The sequence below is a fragment of the Parasteatoda tepidariorum genome, chromosome 3, assembly GCF_982258835.1.
Source record: "Parasteatoda tepidariorum strain Cologne lab strain chromosome 3, Ptep-v5.0, whole genome shotgun sequence".
In the NCBI taxonomy this organism is placed as follows: Eukaryota; Metazoa; Arthropoda; class Arachnida; order Araneae; family Theridiidae; genus Parasteatoda; species Parasteatoda tepidariorum.
The window spans coordinates 92,186,350-92,207,051 of NC_141757.1; the positions used below are offsets into that span (position 1 = coordinate 92,186,350).

The 20,702-nt window shown below is 26.2% G+C and overlaps 1 protein-coding gene across 2 annotated transcripts; it reads left to right on the top strand.

Annotated features, from left to right (window-relative positions):
• Nucleotides 1-126: 126 nt before the first annotated feature.
• On the top strand, nt 127-17,722 carry LOC107438350 (protein O-glucosyltransferase 2). 2 transcript variants are annotated; one of them, XM_043043593.3, is made up of 9 exons: nt 127-595; nt 3,938-4,134; nt 5,246-5,454; nt 7,080-7,157; nt 8,324-8,490; nt 10,159-10,396; nt 11,589-11,888; nt 13,743-13,844; nt 16,181-17,722. In XM_043043593.3, the coding sequence occupies exons 1-9, from the start codon at nt 396-398 to the stop codon at nt 16,205-16,207; spliced, it is 1,518 nt and encodes a 505-aa protein (XP_042899527.1). In that variant the 5' UTR covers nt 127-395; the 3' UTR covers nt 16,208-17,722. The 2 variants fall into 2 exon arrangements, with proteins under 2 accessions (XP_042899527.1, XP_087015906.1); XM_087159780.1 differs by lacking the exon at nt 127-595 and adding an exon at nt 1,284-1,454.
• Nucleotides 17,723-20,702: the final 2,980 nt, after the last annotated feature.

Consider the following 20,702-nt stretch of genomic DNA (forward strand, 5'->3'; position numbering starts at 1 on the left):
CTGAGAGCAATTAGACGATTTCAGACTTTTGGTCATCTTATGTCTGCAGCGCCCCTCTCCACACATCAGATCAAAAGTGCCAAGTATTATTCATCTAGGTTTTAAACTGAACAGAAATAGACAGCCAGAAGCGTTGAGCAATGAAAATAACTAAATAAACAAATTAAAACGACAGTCTGTTCTTTCTTGTAGTTTGAAATCTTGCATCTTGAGGATGTCAAAGGTTATTTTCAGGGATAAACCGGTTGTTATTTATTTATAGAAATGAATTGTTTTAAACATTATCGGCTTTCCTTGCGTGTGAATATTAAGAACCTTTTATTTTTTTGTTCTTCGAAAGAATTATGACCTGATTTATCTGAGCAAAATAATTTGCACATTTTACGTTTTTCATTATGTTATTCAGAATATTTTGTAAGAACAGAAAATGCATATTGCTGGTTAGCATTTTTATATTGACATTAATCTCTTGCTTTTATTGCGAAAATAACATTGATTTGAAGAACAGTAAAGTATATGGGCCAGGTCTAATTGCAAATTTTACTGTGCCTGTTCGATATTTTTTTATTCAGCTTGTTACTGAAAGAAATAATAGGTAATAAAATATTGCAATATCATGCTTATATCAAAATCATTTTGACGATTTTATAACGAGTGTTTATTTAATGCATCTAAATGTTTTATTGTTTTATTTATGCTTTTAAACTACTTAAGTATTAAAAATTTTTATTTCTTCTCGAAAGTTCATCAATTTTGTAATTACTAATTTATATTTCGAATTATTGGCCAAATTTCTAAAATCTGTATTTCAATCTTTTTTTTTCTGTGTTATATTTCTGGCATGTTAAAAAAAATCATAAAAATTTTAACGTTCTATTATTTTATTTAAGAATGTGGTATTTGCAGACTCTTAAAAGCACACAACTCAGTCAAAAAAAATTCAAGTAGTTCTAATAATAGTTCTAATTGTTTGAAATTTTGAGAAAATAAGTCATTGTGTCATTTACACTAATTTTAATGTTTTTAGTAATTTCAAATGTTTAAAAAAATCAATTAATGTGTTATGGACTTAACACATTATGGTACATATATAACAGTCGATTTTTAAGTTAAAAAACAAAATTTTTAAATTTGTTAAAGTTTTTAAAAATAGGACAAATGACACCAAGACTTATTTTTACAAAATTTATTAAAACTGCTTAAAAAATTTTTAAAAAAATAATGTTTTATAATTTTTAAGTTTGTGAATGCAAGCTTTCTCCTCTCTTTCTTCTCGTTGATAGTTACCTATGGTTCTAAAGTTGTTGACGTCGAACACTGTCACGTGAAACTTTTTCAAGCTGCCTAATGAGAAGGAATTGTATTAATGTGTCCGCATCTATATTGGTGTGTTTTAAAAATAATACATCATGATTCACCTTCTTGCAATTTAAAAATCATGCATCACAATTTGGGTACACCTGATTTTAAAATCTTATATCACGATATATTATAATCTTATATCACTCAATTAAAAAATTGCGCATTGCAATTGCTATTCAAGCAATTTAATTATCCCACATTGCTTTTAGTATTAATGCATTTTAGAAATTATATGTTGTGATTCATCTTCCCACAATTTAAAAATTATAACTCTTGTTTAGTATTAACCTGATTTAAAAATCATGCATTGAGATTCGTATTCACACGATTTAAAATTCGCAGATCATGAGTTGTATTCAAACTATTTAAGCTAGCATTATTTAGTTATTGTTATAAGCATTAATATTAGCTGAGCTGTCAAAGACTGACAAAGATGTTAGAAAGTTAATATAAGTAGTTTTATTTTTCAAGTTTGAGAGTAATCATATATTTTACATCATGTAAATATATTTTTAAAAAATTTCTATCGACTAAATCTGTAAGCATGCTGTAAGTGTATTTTGTATGTATGCTGAGAGAGGAAATTATTGAATATCAGCATCCTTAAGTTAGAAGATAATTTTATCCTCTAATATCATTCTTTGGGATATCCATCCATGTTTGTGCGATTCAGAGAAAATTTTAAGCTTACAAAGAAAAATCTGAGAAAGGTTAGGGAATTTGAAAATATCTTCTCATAATTTAAGTTGTAATTAGGTTTAGTTTTCCAATAACAATGTCATATGTTTTAATTGTTACTGTTTTGAACATTTACTTGCATGAAAAAACTTAGTAAAAGAATGTTATTAAGAGATTAAATGAGGCTGCAGTTAGGATATGCAGTTTTCCAACAACCCATTTTATTGTTAAAACCTTGCATGTGATATCCAAACTCAGTTCCGGTAACGCAAATTCATCAATTTTAGAAAAGTCTGACCTAAGATCAGACAAGATAAAAATTGGTGCCTCAATTCTGTGAAATCTGAACTTAATTTATTCAATGCATAATAAGTAATTCACCATTTTTTTTCAATAGATGGTGTTACTTGTTTCAAATTTTCCCAAAAAATTTCGGCTGTTTTGTTGGATTTTTAGAATTTGACAGAAATTTAAAGAAATCTATGGCGCATGAAATTCATAACAGTTGATATAAATAAATAATATTGCATTAGTTTATTATATTTATCTTGAAATTTATGTCATTTGACATATTTTGCTATAACTTGAGCAAAAATTGCTGTAATACGTTAACATTTCCCATATGTATATATATGAAAATTTTGAATATCGCAGTTATATTTCGCTTTTTTAAAAAATAATCTATTTCTAGCATTTTGATGATAATAATAAATGAAATTAAAGATAACTTTTTTTCTTTCCGTTTGTGCAATGTTTTTCTCAAATATATTCCTTAGGAAAGGGGTTAATATTTTGCAGGTTCACATACTTGAAAGACTTTTGGTAAAATAATGCATTAAACTATCTTATTTAAGTACAGTTTCACAAGGACAATAATGAATGTTATCTTTAGTATTTATTTGCATGAAAAAGCTTATCAAAAGAACACATTAAATGATCTTATTTAAGTTACAATCAAGTGCAGTTTTCCAACAACTATGTCAAAAGTTATATTTATTTAACATTTTGCATATTTTTTTGCATTAAAGAGTTTTGAAGAGTATATTAGAGGGCATTCTTAAAAGTTCTAATTTTTCTCTAATTCAACTGCAAATATTATTTTGACAAATCTTACAGTTTATCCATTAAAAAGAGTAAACTTTTCAATTCATAAAGGTGTTTTTATGAATAAATTCTTCTATTTCTGAGCATTTTATGGCAGAATTTACAACAAAATGTGGTTTCAACTTATTTTTTTAAATATTAAATTGCAGGTTTTTCCATAAGCTTTATTATTGTTATTTAAATTGATAATTTTTTTTATATCTCAGAAAGATCATTATGTTTATTTTTTCTTAATCACATTTGTTTTATGATATTTATTCATTTTTCGTTAAAAAATTAAATAACTTTCAAAAGAAGCACTATTAGCTTGCTACTACAGTAGGGAACCGATTATCCGGACCATCACTATTTCGGATAACTGATTTTTCCGGTTTTCTGAATCGCTGCAAAAAGCCGTTTTTTTATTGTTACACCCAACTAAAAAAAAATATTTGAAAATCTTAAAATGAGGAAAAAACGATGAAGTAATACACTAATGATTATTTCCAAAATGATGGTAAGGTAAACATCTTTCAAAAAAGAAAAAAAATCCTAAAATCTTATGAGGAAAAAAAATTTTTTTTTTTTTAAATGGCGGGAAAATTTATTGAATTTTGTTCCGGTTTTCTGATTTCCGGGTAACGGGTTCTGTACTATACTATAAATACTATCCTCTTTCCCTTTTTTGATGCTGAAAAATGAAATGAATAAAAAAAAAAAATATTGAACATTTAATTTTCATTACATTTGCTACTGTTTACCTTTAAATTGTATTATTTTACTAATGAACATTTTTATTTGATTTTCTTTAAAGCTTTTCAATTCTTCCACAAAGTTTAAGTATCCAGGTATCTGGACTAGAACAGAAATGTCGTATTTGGTATCAACTTCTACAAGTTAAAGAGGGACTTTTCATAGCTCGTTACAGATTATATGAAACATGCCAAAGCGTTAAAATAGATATTGTGTATGAAAATCAATTGGTAGCTGATTCACCTTATATTGTTGAAGGTATTTTACTATCATTACCATTATTTTATTTATGTATAATTATTGTAATGAAGATATATTGTTATCAGTGTCAGATAAAAGGATAATAAATTTGAAAATTGCTGACTGGTTGAAAATATGTTAATATGATTGTGAAGTATTGTACTCCATTATAAAATTATTTAAATGAAGTTATGTACGTAGTGGGTTTTTATCATCTTAAAATCATTAAATCACATTGGAAATATTAACTATTAGTCAATTTTATTTAATATAAATTTTAAACAAGGCTGCATTTATAACACTATAAAGAGTGATACATTATGACGGTCAGGGTTGGCAAGATTTTGACAATTGACACTTTCATCCGGTTATTTCAATTTTCATAAATTCAATCAAATTTCGAAATAGCCCTTTTATCATAGTTTTTATCCAAAAATTTTGAAAAAATTGTCATAAATATCTATGACATAACAGGAATGAGATTTTTTTTTATTTACGAGACTTTGAATGAGCCTTATTATTATATAAATAAATTAAGAAGAATAAAATAGAGCATAGACAAATGTAAAATAGGGTGCACAATGGCTCAAGGTATAAATAGCACTTGTTCCTAGCATAAACAGCCCAGGTTTGAGCCTAGCAAGTTGATACATTTACTAATCCATGTCATAACTTACCACATTGTTGTCATAAAATATTCCCAGTGTACTTATGGTTAGAATCAAATTTTGTGTAAAACTATTTCAAACTATTGTTGTTTTTCTTGACTTGTAATGAAAATGTATAATTGTTCTTTCTCATGGTGAGTTTGTTCCAATATTAATATAAGGAATTATTGTGTCTTTGAAGTTGAAAATTACAATCATACAAAGTAAACTATACTCACATCAACTAGATTGTGAAATATTTCTTTGGAAGTGATGAAATTAACTGTATTTAATAAAATCCTATCTATTCTTGCTTTTTTATTTATAAAAAAAAGTATTAAATTTAAATAAGATGACAAAAAAATATTTTTTTTCTTTTTCTTGAACAACTATTATGCTTTATAATTAAACGAAAGTGTTAAACATTTAGATTCGTTTTTTAGCATTTGAATATTTCAACTTTTTTTACATTCTTTCTTTAGGTATGTTATATCATGAACAGTGTTACTGCCCTCAACCAATGACCGAATGGCTGTCTTCTTTAAATTGCCCTTCCAGTTACTCACAAATTAAATATGATTTATCATCTTTTCCTTCGATTAATATGAAAGATGTTGTAACAGATGCATTTTCAAGGTTTAATCATCCTGGTTCATTTAGTATTTGTCACTATTCTGTTATCTCTAATCAGGTATATGTATTTCTAAGATAAAACCTTTAAATGCTTTTATTTATTTTTATTCCTAGTGATTAGTTATTGGGTAAATTATAATATTGTCAGGCTTCATGTATATAATGAATTTATTCAATGCTTTTAGATTTAAAAAAAAAATCTTATACAGTGAAACCTTCTGTTATGGACACTCCTGCAAAAGGGACGCCTCTCAATATGAACCAATTTTTAATTCCCCGGGAATCTTCTATGAACAAACCATTATGTACATACTCCGCAAAGTGGACACTCCCGTAACCGGATGCGGACAGTCATTTTGGTCCTGAAACATTATTTTCTATCTCTTCAAACCGGACGACACTACTTTTTCTAAATTTGAAAAAAAAAAATACTTTCTGCTTTAAATTGCAAGAAAAAAACTCAACTTTTCACCGTTTTTAAAGCATGTAAATTTTTTTTGCCTTATCCATAACTAAAAATATTGTTAAACTATTTCACTACTGAAGAATCAATCTTTCTCCTGTCACCTTGCCTTATCTTAGTAAAGAAAGGAGAGAGAAATTCGGAATGCTGTTGTGAAATAATTCAGACAGTGGGATTTTTTTATCTGAACCACACAGGTTATGAGACCCCTTAAGTTGAAATGACATCTTAAATGCTCTCATTCCTTTTTATCTTTCTTAAAGTTTAAAAAAATATCCTTGTAGATAATTATTGTAGATTATTTAATTTTTTCCACATCTTCCAAAATATTTTAAAAACAATTCACGATGTTAAACTTTGTTATTAGGGTACCCTTTCCGTAAACGGACAATTTTTTCGGTCCTAAGAATGTCTGCTTAACGGAGGTTTTACTATATTTAATTAAAAAATTAGATATTTGTGATTTGTTTATTTTTCTATTCATAGTAATTATAGGGTAAATTATAACATTGTTAGGTTTTATGTATATTAGATAAAAAAAAAAATTTTATTGCTTATAGATTAAAAAAATTAAATATTTAATTTTAAAAAATGATTTATTTGTGTGATCCATACATATTTTTCAAAATTAATTTATTAATTATTATTTTTCAAAATTATTTTCTTTTTTTACAAAAAAAAAGGAATCTTTTTGTAATACCTCAAATCTATTTTGTATTTCTTCTGAAATGTGACATTTTTTTTAGTTTACCCTAATAAATGAGATGTAATTAGCAATAAAAATATTGAAAATTTCAAAAACTAAATGTGGGAATCTGTAGAAAATTTTCTCTGCATATATTTTGTTTATCTAATCAATATTTTAGATTTATAATTTACGCTTTACATTTTTTATGTTATTTTATGTATTAAAAAAATGCATTTTAAGACCGAGTATTCTTTCAATATGATATTCATCTACTTCCTCAAAAGTAGTTGTTAGAGTTAGATAATACTTTGAGTAATCAATTTGTTACTATTTCTTATAACAACACGAATTCTGCAGAAAGAAATACTTTAAAACTTGTACTATAATAGTACTTTATAGCTTTTTCTCGATTTCTAAAAATGTCAGGAGTTATTTGTTTATTACTAATTTTTTAGTTTAGGACAATGCTTATTGTTTCATTGTCCATTGGTTGTGTCTATGTTATTAATTCTTTTTTTCCCCTATTAATTAGATCTATCGAAAATGTTTGGGTCAGTATGTTGGCTTCAGCATGTTCATGGATGAAATACTTTTGTCATTGTCTAGAAAGGTGTATATTTATTTCATTCTCTTATCTTTGACAGAAGTATGTCAATAATTTGTTTTAAATTTATTTGCTCTATTTTTTTAATTGCTATGGTGGTGATATGTTAAATCTTTAGTACTCTAATTTTTATATTCAAAATTTAGTAGTTTAGCAGTTATTTTTATTGTTTCTATCAAATTTTCAGTATTTCTTTTTTTTCTCATTCTACTGTGATTAATAATATTTAACTAAACTCTTCTCTATGATTACGCAAAGATCTCTTAATGAAATTATTGAAACTTATTAAAGTGCTAATTAAAAATTTATTTGTTGCCATAAATTGCAAGCAAATGATCTTAGAAGGAAATTTTATTTTGTTCAAAAGTAAAATGTATCTGTTTTCTTTCCTATTTTTCCTCATTTATTATTATATTTTTATTTTAAATAAATAATTTTGAGATACTGAAGTGTTAAGATATTACTTGATTAAAAACTATAATCCCTTAAGAATTTCGAAATAACATCAGAATTTCGAGAACATTAAGAATTTCGAATTCGAAATAACAGTCGGTGTGTTTCAAGAGCTCAAATATAGGGACCCTTTTTCAAAACTTGTCAGACGTAAATGAAAAACAAAAGTGATTTGAAAAATGTTGGTTAATAATTAAGTTAGAAATATATTTTCTGTTCATAAAGATATCAAGTATGAGATTTTAATCAGCATAGACCTTTTTTCTTCGTTTTTATGCAATGTCAATAATAATAGGCATGCTAAGATTGTGATAATAAAATTAAAAACCTTAAATTAGCATGTCAAGATATGTTATTGTTAATGATCAATATTTCCTTGCTTGTACCTCACATTTACATAAAATGAGAATTATTTAAAAATAATTTTTCAATCTTATTTTATGCAAGTATTTTTATTATTTTCTTTTTTAAAAAAAGAAGTATTAGTAATTTTTTCCTTCTACACATAAATATTTATTGACAGTTGTTCATAAAATTTTAATAACTTCAAAAATTTCCAAAACAATTATTTAAAAAAAATTATAAATGAAATATGAACAAATACTAACATCAAAACTTTCTCAATGTATTAATCCAATAAAGTAACAAGTTTAGTTGTTTATTATAGTCTTTTTGTGGTTGTAATATGTTTTTAATATATTGTATCATTTTTATTTCAGACATATCTTCCAAATTTTGAGCTTATTGTTAATCTTGGTGATTGGCCTCTAGAACAAAGAGCAGAAAATCCAATACCCATATTTTCTTGGTGTGGTTCAAAATACACTAAGGATATTGTTATGCCTACATATGATATAACAGAGGCTACCCTTGAAATGATGGGACGGTATGAAAAAAAACTGTTTTCTTTAATTCTTGTCTTTTTCTGTTTGCAAATGAAATTTCATCATATTGATTACCATAAGATGAGAATTGATATAAACTTTAATTTTTCTATTAATACATTTTAGAAATGTAGTTCTGTTCATTTATGTCTTTTTAAAATTTAGACATCTAAATCATTTCAAACTATAGTTTTTGAATTTAAAGCTTTTTAAAAGTAATTTTTTTTTTCCATCTTCTTATTGTTCTGCTGCTAGCCTAATATTCTAAACATTATGACAGATTTATATGAGCACATAGTTTCATAAAATAATTTTTATCATCAATAGCTCTTCGTATCTTATTGTTAAGCTATTAACCTATCACACTTCTTTCTATAATCAATGAATCTTTCATTAATTATAAAAAGTAATTTATTGGTGATATTATTATTTCATTAATATATATTTCCTTTTTGAACTAGAGCTCAATTGGCTTATTTTCATTCTACATGGTAATTATGTTGATATTTGTATTACTGTATTTCTTACATAATGCCTAAGAGAAATGTATTATAAGTAATAAGCACATGAATATGGATTAAGAATTTACAATGAGTTTAAAATAGGATATAAATTGGAGATAAAATTAAAAAGGAATAAAGACTTGAGCTAAGTTACAGCCTCAACCTTATCTGATTCATATCTAAAATAAAGGAAAAAATTACCTTTTTCTTTTTTTTAGGGACCTTGTAAAACCTGATCATGTTATACCCACTTTTTCCTTCATACAGCAGTATGACTTTCAATTAAAAATTAATAAAAAATGTGTGCGAACATCTAGATAAAATCAATCTTTCAATTAATTTTAAGCCGCATTGTTTTTAAATTTTGATTCATACATAAAACTAACATATTTTATTGGAATCAAATGTAGATCTTATTACATTCTACGTTGATAAGGAAGCAGCAAAGCTTATATCATTTCTCCAGATTATTTCCCTGCTTAATTTCTAAACTGTTCCATTACCTTTACTTTTCCCGCATAAAATTGTGCTATCATAATTCCTTTCTGTTATCTTAGTTACTTATTTGTGTGGTGTTTCTAATAAAGATGAAAATGTATTTTTTATGCTTAGAATATGTATGAAACCATATAATCATGCTCATTACTCTATGTGTAATAATACAATAGTAACCTGACAAAATTACTTGTATAAAAATTGATTAAAAGTTTATTATATACAAATCACAATGGTAAAACGTAACAAACTCATAATGATAAAACGTTAATATCACAATGCACAAGTCAAATTACATCCTTTTCATGTCAAGATTATTCTTTAAACATATATTTTTCTAATAAATGAATTATTGTATAAAAATTTATAAATTATAACTATGAAACAATTTTTATAAAAATTCAATATATTTAATAATTATTGTGCTTAATTCAAATTACAATGTTTCATGTCATAACTATACTTTAAACATGTACTTTTGTATTAAATGAATTACAATATAAATATGTTTATAGATCTGAAAAAATCATGATAAAAAATCAATATATTAAAAATTTACTGTGCATAAGTCAAATTACAACCTGTTAATGTCAAGACTATTTTTTAAACATATATTTTTCTAATATATGAGTTACAATATAGTAATATTATCATTCTTTTACATTTTTTTAGAGTTATGGTTGACATATTGTCAGTTATGGGAAACTCTGGACCCACTTGGGAAGAAAAACTCAAAGTTGCTTTTTGGAGAGGACGTGATAGCAGGCAGGAAAGACTTGACCTTATTAAATTATCTAGACAATATCCAGATCTTATAAATGCATCTCTTACTAATTTTTTCTTCTTTCGGCAAGAAGAAGCAGAATATGGACCCAAAACTGAATACATACCATTTTTTGATTTCTTTAAGGTATATTTATCTAAAAAATTAGAAAAACTCTTCATTCTTATCAATTTATCGAGTGATATCTGTAACTTATTCAAAGTCAATCTGATATTATATGCTTATCCTATTTTTAAGTGGAGTTATTTTCTTTTTGTTGATATCAAGTTAATTTTAAGTCTGTTTATTTCATTATTACTCAATTTTGATAAAAGTTCATTGAAAACTCAAGTTTTAATTAATCTTTTGATTATTGCTAATAAACTTCATTGCAAGATCTGTTGGTTACAAGTGCAATTCATGTACAGTAGAAGGTTTTTACAACACAAAGATTTAAATGTAGGGCTTTGTGGAATTTTGTGTTATACAGATCATTTCACTTATCTACTAACTATGGCAATATTAGTCTGAAACAAATTAATCTTAAAATGCTTTAAAACAATTTTTAGATACAAATACTTAAAAATACAAAATATACGTTGAAGTATTTATTGAAAAAAATTTATGTTTTCTGCAGCATTAGAACTAGTTACAAACAAATTAATTTTGGTTAGAAATTTTATCTTCTCAGCAAATAATTAAACAAATAATATGAAAAGTTCTTCCTTCATAATAGAAATTTCTTAGCTGCAAATTTCATTGTTTACACTCAAAAAGCTAGTGTGGTGCATGTAGAATTTTGGTTTATAACATAAAAAACACATGGTTAACAACTTTCTTACTTAAAAAAACACATTTTTCATATTCACTTCTTTGAATTTTTATACCATCTACACTCCATATATTTATATCGTAAATAAGGTCTTGTTAATTAAAGTTAACTAAAGTTGTGTGTACCATTTTAATAATGCATTATATTTTTATTATTATTTTTAGATAATATGTAAATTATAAGAAAAGGAAATGTTAAATTGCATTTTGTTCTGGTATTTAATAATACAATCAAACTTGAAAAATTGTATTAACATATATGTTAATTATTGAATGTAGTGCAACATCAAATAGATGGCAGATTGTTACATTACATTTAATAAGAACAGATTATATTTCATTAAAAAAAGTTAATGTTTGATTTTAATGCTGATTTATTTAAGGAAAAGATATAAAGGTTTTCAAGAATGAAATGTATTTTAATTTCTTATGCTTTCGTTTAAATCCAATAAATTATTTCTTAAATTCTTCTTAGTTGTAATTGAGAAGTGTTTTTCTTTTTATCTAGTATCGATACCAGATCAACATAGACGGGACTGTAGCTGCTTATCGATTTCCATATCTTTTAGCCGGACGTAGCTTAGCTCTGAAACAGGATTCTGAATTTTATGAACATTTTTATAATGACTTAGTACCTATGTTTCATTACATACCGTTTCAAAGAAATCTTTCAGACTTAGTTTTAAAAATCAACTGGGCACTGTCTCATGATTCTGAAGCCAAAGCAATCGCTGAAAATGCCCAAGAGTTTGTTCTCAATAATCTCATGCCAAAAGACATCTTATGCTATTACACAGTTTTGTTTAATGTATGTATTAATTTTTAACTTATTTAAGTTAAATGATTTTGATATATCAGTTAATTTTTTGAAAGAATTGTTTGATTAATCTTTCTTTCATTTTAAAATGGGAAGGGTTTGGAATATTTAATTTTTATTTTTCTACTAGTAGTTCTTTTATATTTCTATTATCATAACTAACAAATATCTATAGGCTTTATATAATCTACACTTGTGGGCAAATAAATATCAGTTTTTATTGTCTTACAGGATCTCATTGATACATACTAATCTACTAATATTCAGCTAATACTAACAAGTTTTATTAGCTGAAATTTCAATTCCAAAGTCTTATAAGCTTATATTATTCTAAAATATAAAATACAGTTTGTAACTAGGTGGAAAGAAAGGATAACAATTATGGCATACAACATTTTGATTTAAATAAACACAATTAAAATTATTACATCAAATATTTTATGCAATTTATTTTAATATTTTGTTCATCAAAATGAATTCACAGTCATTATTTGTAAGCTGACATATTTTATTTAAACACATAGTTAAAATTTGAAAACGAAATTTTTAATATTTTATGATAAAGGATAAAAATTTTTGAAAAAATTTGACATTATTTATGGAAGGCCCATTTTGTATTTATCATAGATGAATCAAAATTATATCTTAATTATTGCAGTTGAGTTAGTGAAATATTCATTTGAGAAATGACTAAAATATTCAACTAAATTGCCTGAAAATATAAAAAATCTGAAAAAGGTTATATTCATGCGAAAATTACAGCAAAAAAAATAGAACACAATAAGTAAAAATAACATGTAAAAACAGAAAGTAAAATAAAAAGAAAAAGCAGAATAAAAAAAAATCTATAAAGCGAGTAGGGAATTTAAATGTACTTACATGAACGGGAAATTTTTCAAGAATGATTTATAAAATATTTTCGTAACAAGATTGCATAATATGAAAACAAAAATGCGAATTGAGCGTAACTAGAGGAGTTTTGTTTTAAGCATCCTTTTTTGCGGATATAATCGTGTGGGCTGATGAAAAGATTATATCTTTTATTTTCCGGATTTTTTTAAAAAAAAATTATCCTTTTTTTCCCCATTTTTTTCTCCCCCCCCCCTTTTCATATGTCTGTAATTTTCCTTTGTTTTATCTTCATTTTGAACTTATCTAATGAGTTCTGTTTACTTGCAGCTTATGTGCAATAAATGAAACTTATTGTTTTTCTTAATTTTCTTCGTGTTTTTTTCATTTATTTATTTTGTTGTATATATAAATATATAAGTAATAGTTATTTTATGTAACGATTATTAAAAATAAAGTTTTATAGTCACTTTGCTGCACATTCAAAAGGAAATGCCCAATATTTTAAAATATATTCAAGTAGAAACATGCTTGGGTGTACAAAATATGTGTAATACATTCCACATTATCCATTTGCCCTTTAACAGTATCAGTGTAACCTTATTGTCTTTAATTCTAAGTTATCCTGTGGATTTGCATACAGATTTAATTTTTTATCTAGTTTCGTTCATGGTAATACTGAAATGTTAAATAGCATGTAATGATGAATATTTATTTACTATTTTTTGTCTCAAATTAAGATTTTGTTTTATGAATCTAAAAATAAATATTAATGTTTACAGTAATGTCAACTTTAAAAGAAAATTATAATGTCTAGTACACTGTAACTATTTCTAGAAACTAGCCAACAACTGCACTATTTTACTTTTATGCTTACTACATTCATAAAATTTTCTAAATTAATAAAAATAATATTAGTTAAAAAAAACCTATATGTCAGTTGTAATACAATTCTTAAGAAGTTTTTTTAATATACCTTTATATATATATTTGCAGGAGTATTCCAAAAAATTAAACGTCAAAAGTGAAGTTCATGAAGGTATGGAAAAAGTTACACAGCCGCCTCAGAAAGATTGCATTTGTTCCAATAATGATCCTGTATGTAAATACTAACTTATATAACTTTTTATTCACGATTTATTTATCACAACAGTAAACATAATATATAAAACTATTTTCTTAAAAATAAATCAAGATAACATTTGAGGTTAATAAAAAATTTATTTCATTTTTATTACACATTTTCTTTATCAATTATTCTGTTGATAGAGATACATTAAGAATATGCTTATTTTTTCTTAACCAACTGAGCATTTACAGCAACTTAGGAAGTTTTTTTTTACCTGAAAAAAAATCCTCTTTATTCAGGAAAAATTTCCATTTGAACTTACTTGAATAATGAGTCCTTTAATTTATGAGTTAATAAGAATAATCAAAAGTTTTATTTCCTACTTTCAAATGTGACAAATATTTACTAATATTATTTATTAACATTCATCCAATAGACTAAATTGTGTTTCAAAATTCATTCCTATTTATTAAATCAATCTACATATATCAATGAAAATATCTAGTTCTACCCAAAAATCGATAATTAATGTAGTATGATATCAATGAGTTCCCTTTTATTATTCATATCTTAGACATCCATATTTCCAGGGAAGCATAAATCTTAGACACTTGAAGCATTGTAGCTGCCGCCTTGTGCTTAAAGTAAAATAATTTTGGTTTAATTGATGTGCTGCTTATGTTTTAAACATGCCGGCTTTCTGAAATTCTGTACTATTATTGGCTCCTAATTATATTTCTAGTTTTAAAATTACTTTGTGATGGCAATAAAACCTTCTTATCATTCCCTAGTTCAAATTTTTTAGTTATTAAGCAAAAATGTGAGAGGAGACGTGCATGCATTTCTCACACATAGCACGCTTTTTAATTTTATAGGATACTGCCACTCCTGATTATGTTAGGCGAAAAATACGTAATTAAAATTTCACTCTATAAATGAGTTTTTTTAATTTCAATAATTATAGTACTATTATAATAAACTTTATTATTTCTTATTATTATTAAAATATATATCATATTAATATAAGTCCAAGAAATTATTTTAATCTATTTTTCTTTTATTTGTTTTAAAGAGGATTATTCCTAAATACCACTTGTAGTTCCAGGGTGGCCACCCACCTGGAAAACCTGGAATTATCAGGGAATTTTTTTATACTGGAAAAAACCTGGAAATATCAGGGAAATTTGGATTAAAACCTGGAAAAATCAAGGAATTTTAAAGAAAAGATGGAAATTTTTTCTTTGATAATTTTTTTTAATTTCACTTTTTTAAAATATTTACTAATTTTCTTAATTTAAATTATTTCATCCATTATATCCACTTTTTTTAACGGAAATGTATCGCCAAACAGTTGAAATATCATCAATTTAGCTATACTTTGCTTGCATCAAAATTTGCTCCATTACAGCTGTTAAACTTGAATGCCACATAAAATTCTCCTATTGTTGCTAAACGAGTGCAGAAACCTTTGACCGCTATGGGACTGTGCAATTTAGGAAAGATTCTGGTGTAGGTGGAAAAAGATTTAGGATATTAGCTTCTATCTTTAAATACTGTCTTTGGGCTGAATCCATTTATGGCTCAAGTTTGTTCTGATGCTTTGGTGGTAATTTTTTTTTCTATTTTGACAAAATGTTTTTGTATTTTTAACTTTATAAAATTCTCCAAAAATTAGTTGGTTATAATTTGATAATAGATTTTATATTGCACTCTTTTTTCTGAAATTTTTTCTACTCCCATTCAAGGAAATCTGTGAATTATTTTTTCTCAGCAAGCCAACCAATCACACATTTTTTTACCATCGCTGACAGCAATGTTTGTCGATAAATCGTTACAATTGTTGCATTAATGCTAATTTTTTCTATTTCATTTTAACCTTTTATAACATATTTTTAAAAAAGGGTTTTTTTAAGAACCAACTATATATTAATATTTAATTTTACTCTTTTGTTGATCAATATATGATTTTTGATTCAAAATTTTGTACCAAAACATTTGAAAAATAAATAAAAAATCTTGCCAAATTGTCAAAATAACATTTTGAATAAAATATTTTATAATATAGACACTTTTCTTGTACACATCCTACACTTAATAAGAAAAAAGAAACAACAAACCTGGAAATTTGAAGATTTTTATCTGGAAAACCTAAAAAATCAGGGAAATTTGAAATCTGATTTGAGTGGCCACCCTGAGTTCGCACTATTTTTAAATTGCGACATTAAAATTTTTTCCCAACTATTTTAAATGTCAAGCTACTTAGGCAAGAGTATAAAAAATATTCCTATCTTGGTTAAAATAAATGCTTTTAAACCTGTATGTTCTAATATAATCTTGCAAAATAACAGTTATGTTTTCGTTTTAGGTTAAGCAAGCTAAGTCAGAATTATGAAAGTTTTGAGTTTGATATGAAGGAAAAGCTTTTACTTGGGTTACATTTGACTAGATGAATGTTTTATGAAAGCTCCTTTAAATTCAACAGTATTTGAACTGCATTTGTTTTTGAAAGAACTTTGTACTTGTTGATATTTCTGTAATTATTAGGTTTAAAGCATGCCAACATATAGCTTAATTTTATATTAGCCTTCATCTATGAAATGCACATATACCAAAGAATCAAGTGAAAAGCAAAATATCATGAGCATTTTTATAGTATATAAAATTTTAAAAATTATTCAATTTGAGGTGCAACTATGTTGCAAGAAATTTATATTCAATTTTTTATGGTTTTTACAAAAACTTTTAGATATTGTGGAGATAGTATGACTATTCCTCATGTGTGTAAGTAACTAAATTACAACAAAGAATAGTGATATTTACTTTTGTTGGGACAAGTAACCTTATAATATGCAAGGTTTCTGTTGTATGAGATTTTTTTTTTTAAATATTTTATTTTCTAAGTTTGACTTTTTGGAGTATTTCTAAATCAAAATTAATTTTTTTTATATGAAGCCAATCTAAGAGATAATTAGAAATTGATGTTTTTTTTTAATTATTACAAAATTTTGTACTGATTAAAACACGAGTTATTTGAAAATGCAATTTAAAATGCTCTTTATATGAAATACAATACAATTTAAGTTCACTCTTTTAAGTCTTATTATTTAAGGATCAAATATTTAAATGTCAGCAAACAGAAACTGTATATGATACATATATATTTGTCTATTAACAAAACCTGAATAAATAAGTTAAAATAACAAGCAGTTTTCTTGGCACTATAAACAAATACCAAGAACAGATAAAACAGAAAGAAAAAAATTTTTCCCCTTGATTTGTCTGAGCACAAAAATGGCACTTGTTTGTAGTAAATTCATTTTTTTTAAAAATTTATCTGTGCGAATATGCATATATAACGTACATTTTTTTCCAGTGTCAAGAATACCTTCATATATTTTTAATTCATTAACGTGCAACATTTTTTAAGAATTTTGTAGCACTATAAATATGTATTCAACATATAATAATAACACTATAAATATGTAATTTCATGTAGCTTTGAACAATTTTTTATATTTTTGTACTTTATTATATATTTGCATATTCTGTATACAATTTTTTCATTTACTCAATGTATATATTTACTTTGAAATATTCATGAACAATATCAAAGTTGTGCCAAAAGAAGGTAATCTACTTAAATTGTGGCCTTTTTTTTTTCTTCTTCTTTACAAATATTTTATTATTAGTAATTTGTCATTGTTTATGATTATTTATGGGCAAGAAATTATTAATTCTAAACCAACTAAGAAATTATTAATTCTAAAAAATATGAATGAGGCACTGTCAGTGACAAGTGGTTGGAATAATGGTTGAAAGTCATAAAGTTATATTATAACTTATGAAACGCAATATAAAAGTTTTGGTATACATCTCTATAAATTTTATCCATGCAATAGCGCAAAAATAATAAGACTAAATAAATAATTGTTGAAATTATGTGCTAAAAGTTATTTTCTTTTCTTGAAAATTATATTCCCTAATTTCCAAACTGCTTTTTGGAAGGTAAAATTAATTGCAATTTTGCAGAAGCAATTACTTTGTGGATGTATAAAACATGAATATTTTTAGCTATATAGGAATTCTGTGACATAAAGCCAATGGAGTTCTCCAAATTGTTGAAAAAATTCAATTGGTTAAAATATCAGATGTTTGAGATATCCACCCTTTTCTCTTGTAAATAAATAATTTAGTATTGAATAAAATATTTTAATACTGAACTTTTACTTGTTAAAGGAAAATATTAAAACTGTTTATAATCTAACTGGTAGGCCAAGATCAGGTCATGAGACAAACTCACGAGAAAGTGTTAAATAAGTGAGCAGCAAAACAAATTTTCCTTAGCAGGTCCAAAGCAAAAAAGATGTTCAGGGGTGAATTAAGGGTTGTTACATTTTCTATGTAAAGGCAAATGTCTAATTTCCCTAGTCAAATGTAAAGCATTTTAGTAATCCACTTGACTAAACAGTCTGTTTGGACTTGACTATCGCTTAAGAAAAATATTATGCGGTGATGAACGAAATTTAATATTTGTAACGTAGGTTTTCCATTGAAATGAAAACTCATATGAAATATTACAATGGCCATGCACACTCAGAAAAGAGATATCCCTGTCTTTTCCTTGACTAATTTATCAAATTTCCAAATTTTTCTAATTGCAGATTTTGTTATGGCTTATTCATTTACATATGTAATTAGAATTTTAAAAAATATTACAAGACCAATTTTTTCTTGGCAAAATTATTGAACTATCAGGTACTTAAATTCATTTTCCAGCACTTTTTTTTTAAAATGAAAATCTCAGATATTTCCAGTTGGATAAAATTGTGACTTTTTCCTATTCTGAATATGCATTGGGTTATTAGTAGAGCCCGGAAGTTCAGGCAAAATGCCATAAATGCCCTTTTCTGCCTTTTTTAAACGTTTTCTTCTGAAAATGCCTTTTTCTTTCCTTTTGTTCATAAATGCCTATTTCTGTCTAATTTAAAGTTTTTCTGCAAAGCTTTTTGTACTTTTGACCGAGCATAAATTTTGAAGTACAGAAATGGTTGACTGTCATCCGACATATTGTAATGCATTTATAGAGATTAGGACTTTATTCCTTTTGGGACAACTCCCTCCCTCTGAGGCAGTGGTCACCCCTCGCACTGTACAATGGCTATTCATCTGAGCTGATAGTGTACTCGTGCTTGAGTGAGCAAGGCAGGTGAAAGACATTTTTCTGTCCATGAGATTGACAGTGTTGTTTGAATAGAGAATAGAATACACTTAAAGCTGGAAATGCCATAAAAGTTTTATTTCCTAATATGATCCATCTAACGTGCCTTGTTCATGCATCGCACAGGATAGCAGAGGAAGTAAAAGGTCTCTATCCTGAGGTAGACTCGCTTGTTTCTAGTGTGAAAAAAGTATTTGTGAAAGCCCCTTCAAGAGTTCGAAGAAATTGCACCAGACATTCAATTACCTCCTAAACCGATCCTTACTAGATGGGGAACATGGATTTCAGCAGTCTCATACTACTGCACAAATTTTGAGGAAGTTACTCGAGTCCTTACAAGCTTTTCGGATGAAGAGGCAATAACCATAAGAAAAAGTAAAAGTCTGCATAGCAGTTCTAAAATAAAAAATGAACCGACTTTTATTTCAATTTATTTTGGGAAGCTCCCTGGAGCTATTGAACACATGGAAAAAAGAAATATGCCTTTTCCCGAGTCACTAAAGATTTTCGACAATACTACTGAAGAATTAATGTCTGTGCCTGAACCAGCTGGTGACAGAATAAGGAAGAATTGTGAGAACGTCATCACTGCAAATACAGACTTTGAATGCATCAAGAACATTGCAAAAGTACTTTCTGGTGATACTACAGTTGAACTTACCATATATCCTACCATGGCAAGTTGTTTTAGGTACGCGCCCATAACCTCTGTCGAAGTAGAAAGATCCTTCTCTTTGCTTAAAACCATATTGACTGACAGGAGACAAAATTTATCTTTTGAAAATTCGAAAAAGCATCTAGTTGTGATGTGCAACAACAACCAATCATCAGAATAAATTTGCATACAATATTATTGTAAGTATGAGTTTTCAATTTTTATTTCACACTTACGCAGTTGAAGGTTTTTTTTTTGTGCAATTATGTCCACTTCTTTTGTACTATTGCTACGACAGTCGAGTAAAATGAATATATAGGTATACCGGATACTTCTAGCAACTTTTTTTATACCTTGGATACCTATATGGGCTTTTAGGCATTACCAACTAACATTTTGCTCCAATTTTAAGTGCCTATTTCAAGCTTTTTAAATGCTTTTTTGCCTGCCTATTTTTGCATTTTTTATTGCCTGAAATTCCGGGCTTTAGTTATTAGTGTGTTCTAGGTAGACTGGTAAGAATACTTTGTAAGTTTCTAAAACTGTTGGTCCCTATTATTATTTGTTACAATTTTCAATATGCACTGTTATAATTTGTTTTTTTCTCACAGAAGTATTTTAACTATTAAAATATAAAATTTTTACCACTTGAATAATTATATAGTGTTAAAAGTATGAACTGGATTGTTCAAAATGTCTCTTTATTGAATACTTTACAAAAAAAAATCCAATATTCAGAGAGCATATAAACGACTTAAATTCCTGTTATTCTACAGATGACACTGCTATTTACAATGGTGAATAAATGATTTTTCTGTAGAAAAAAATTAAAAAGGTGCAGATGAATGTTCTAAAAGAACTATTTTATTATATATTTTTGACAATTTTTTTTAGCATTGTATATAGCTTACATTTTCCATTTTTCTACTTATATAATGTCATTTTTCTTTTACCAAAGAGTGCAGCATACTTTTATGTCATACTTTTCATTTTATTGATAAACTGATATATTTT

What these genes read in the sequence shown, in the direction of transcription:
- LOC107438350 (XM_043043593.3), top strand. Translation starts at nt 396, where the DNA reads ATGTTATTCAGAATATTTTGTAAGAACAGAAAATGCATATTGCTGGTT. An exon ending in TTCACCTTATATTGTTGAAG is followed by an intron (nt 4,135 to 5,245) that starts GTATTTTACTAT and finishes TTCTTTCTTTAG; the next exon opens with GTATGTTATATCATGAACAG. An exon ending in TTTTGTCATTGTCTAGAAAG is followed by an intron (nt 7,158 to 8,323) that starts GTGTATATTTAT and finishes TTTTTATTTCAG; the next exon opens with ACATATCTTCCAAATTTTGA.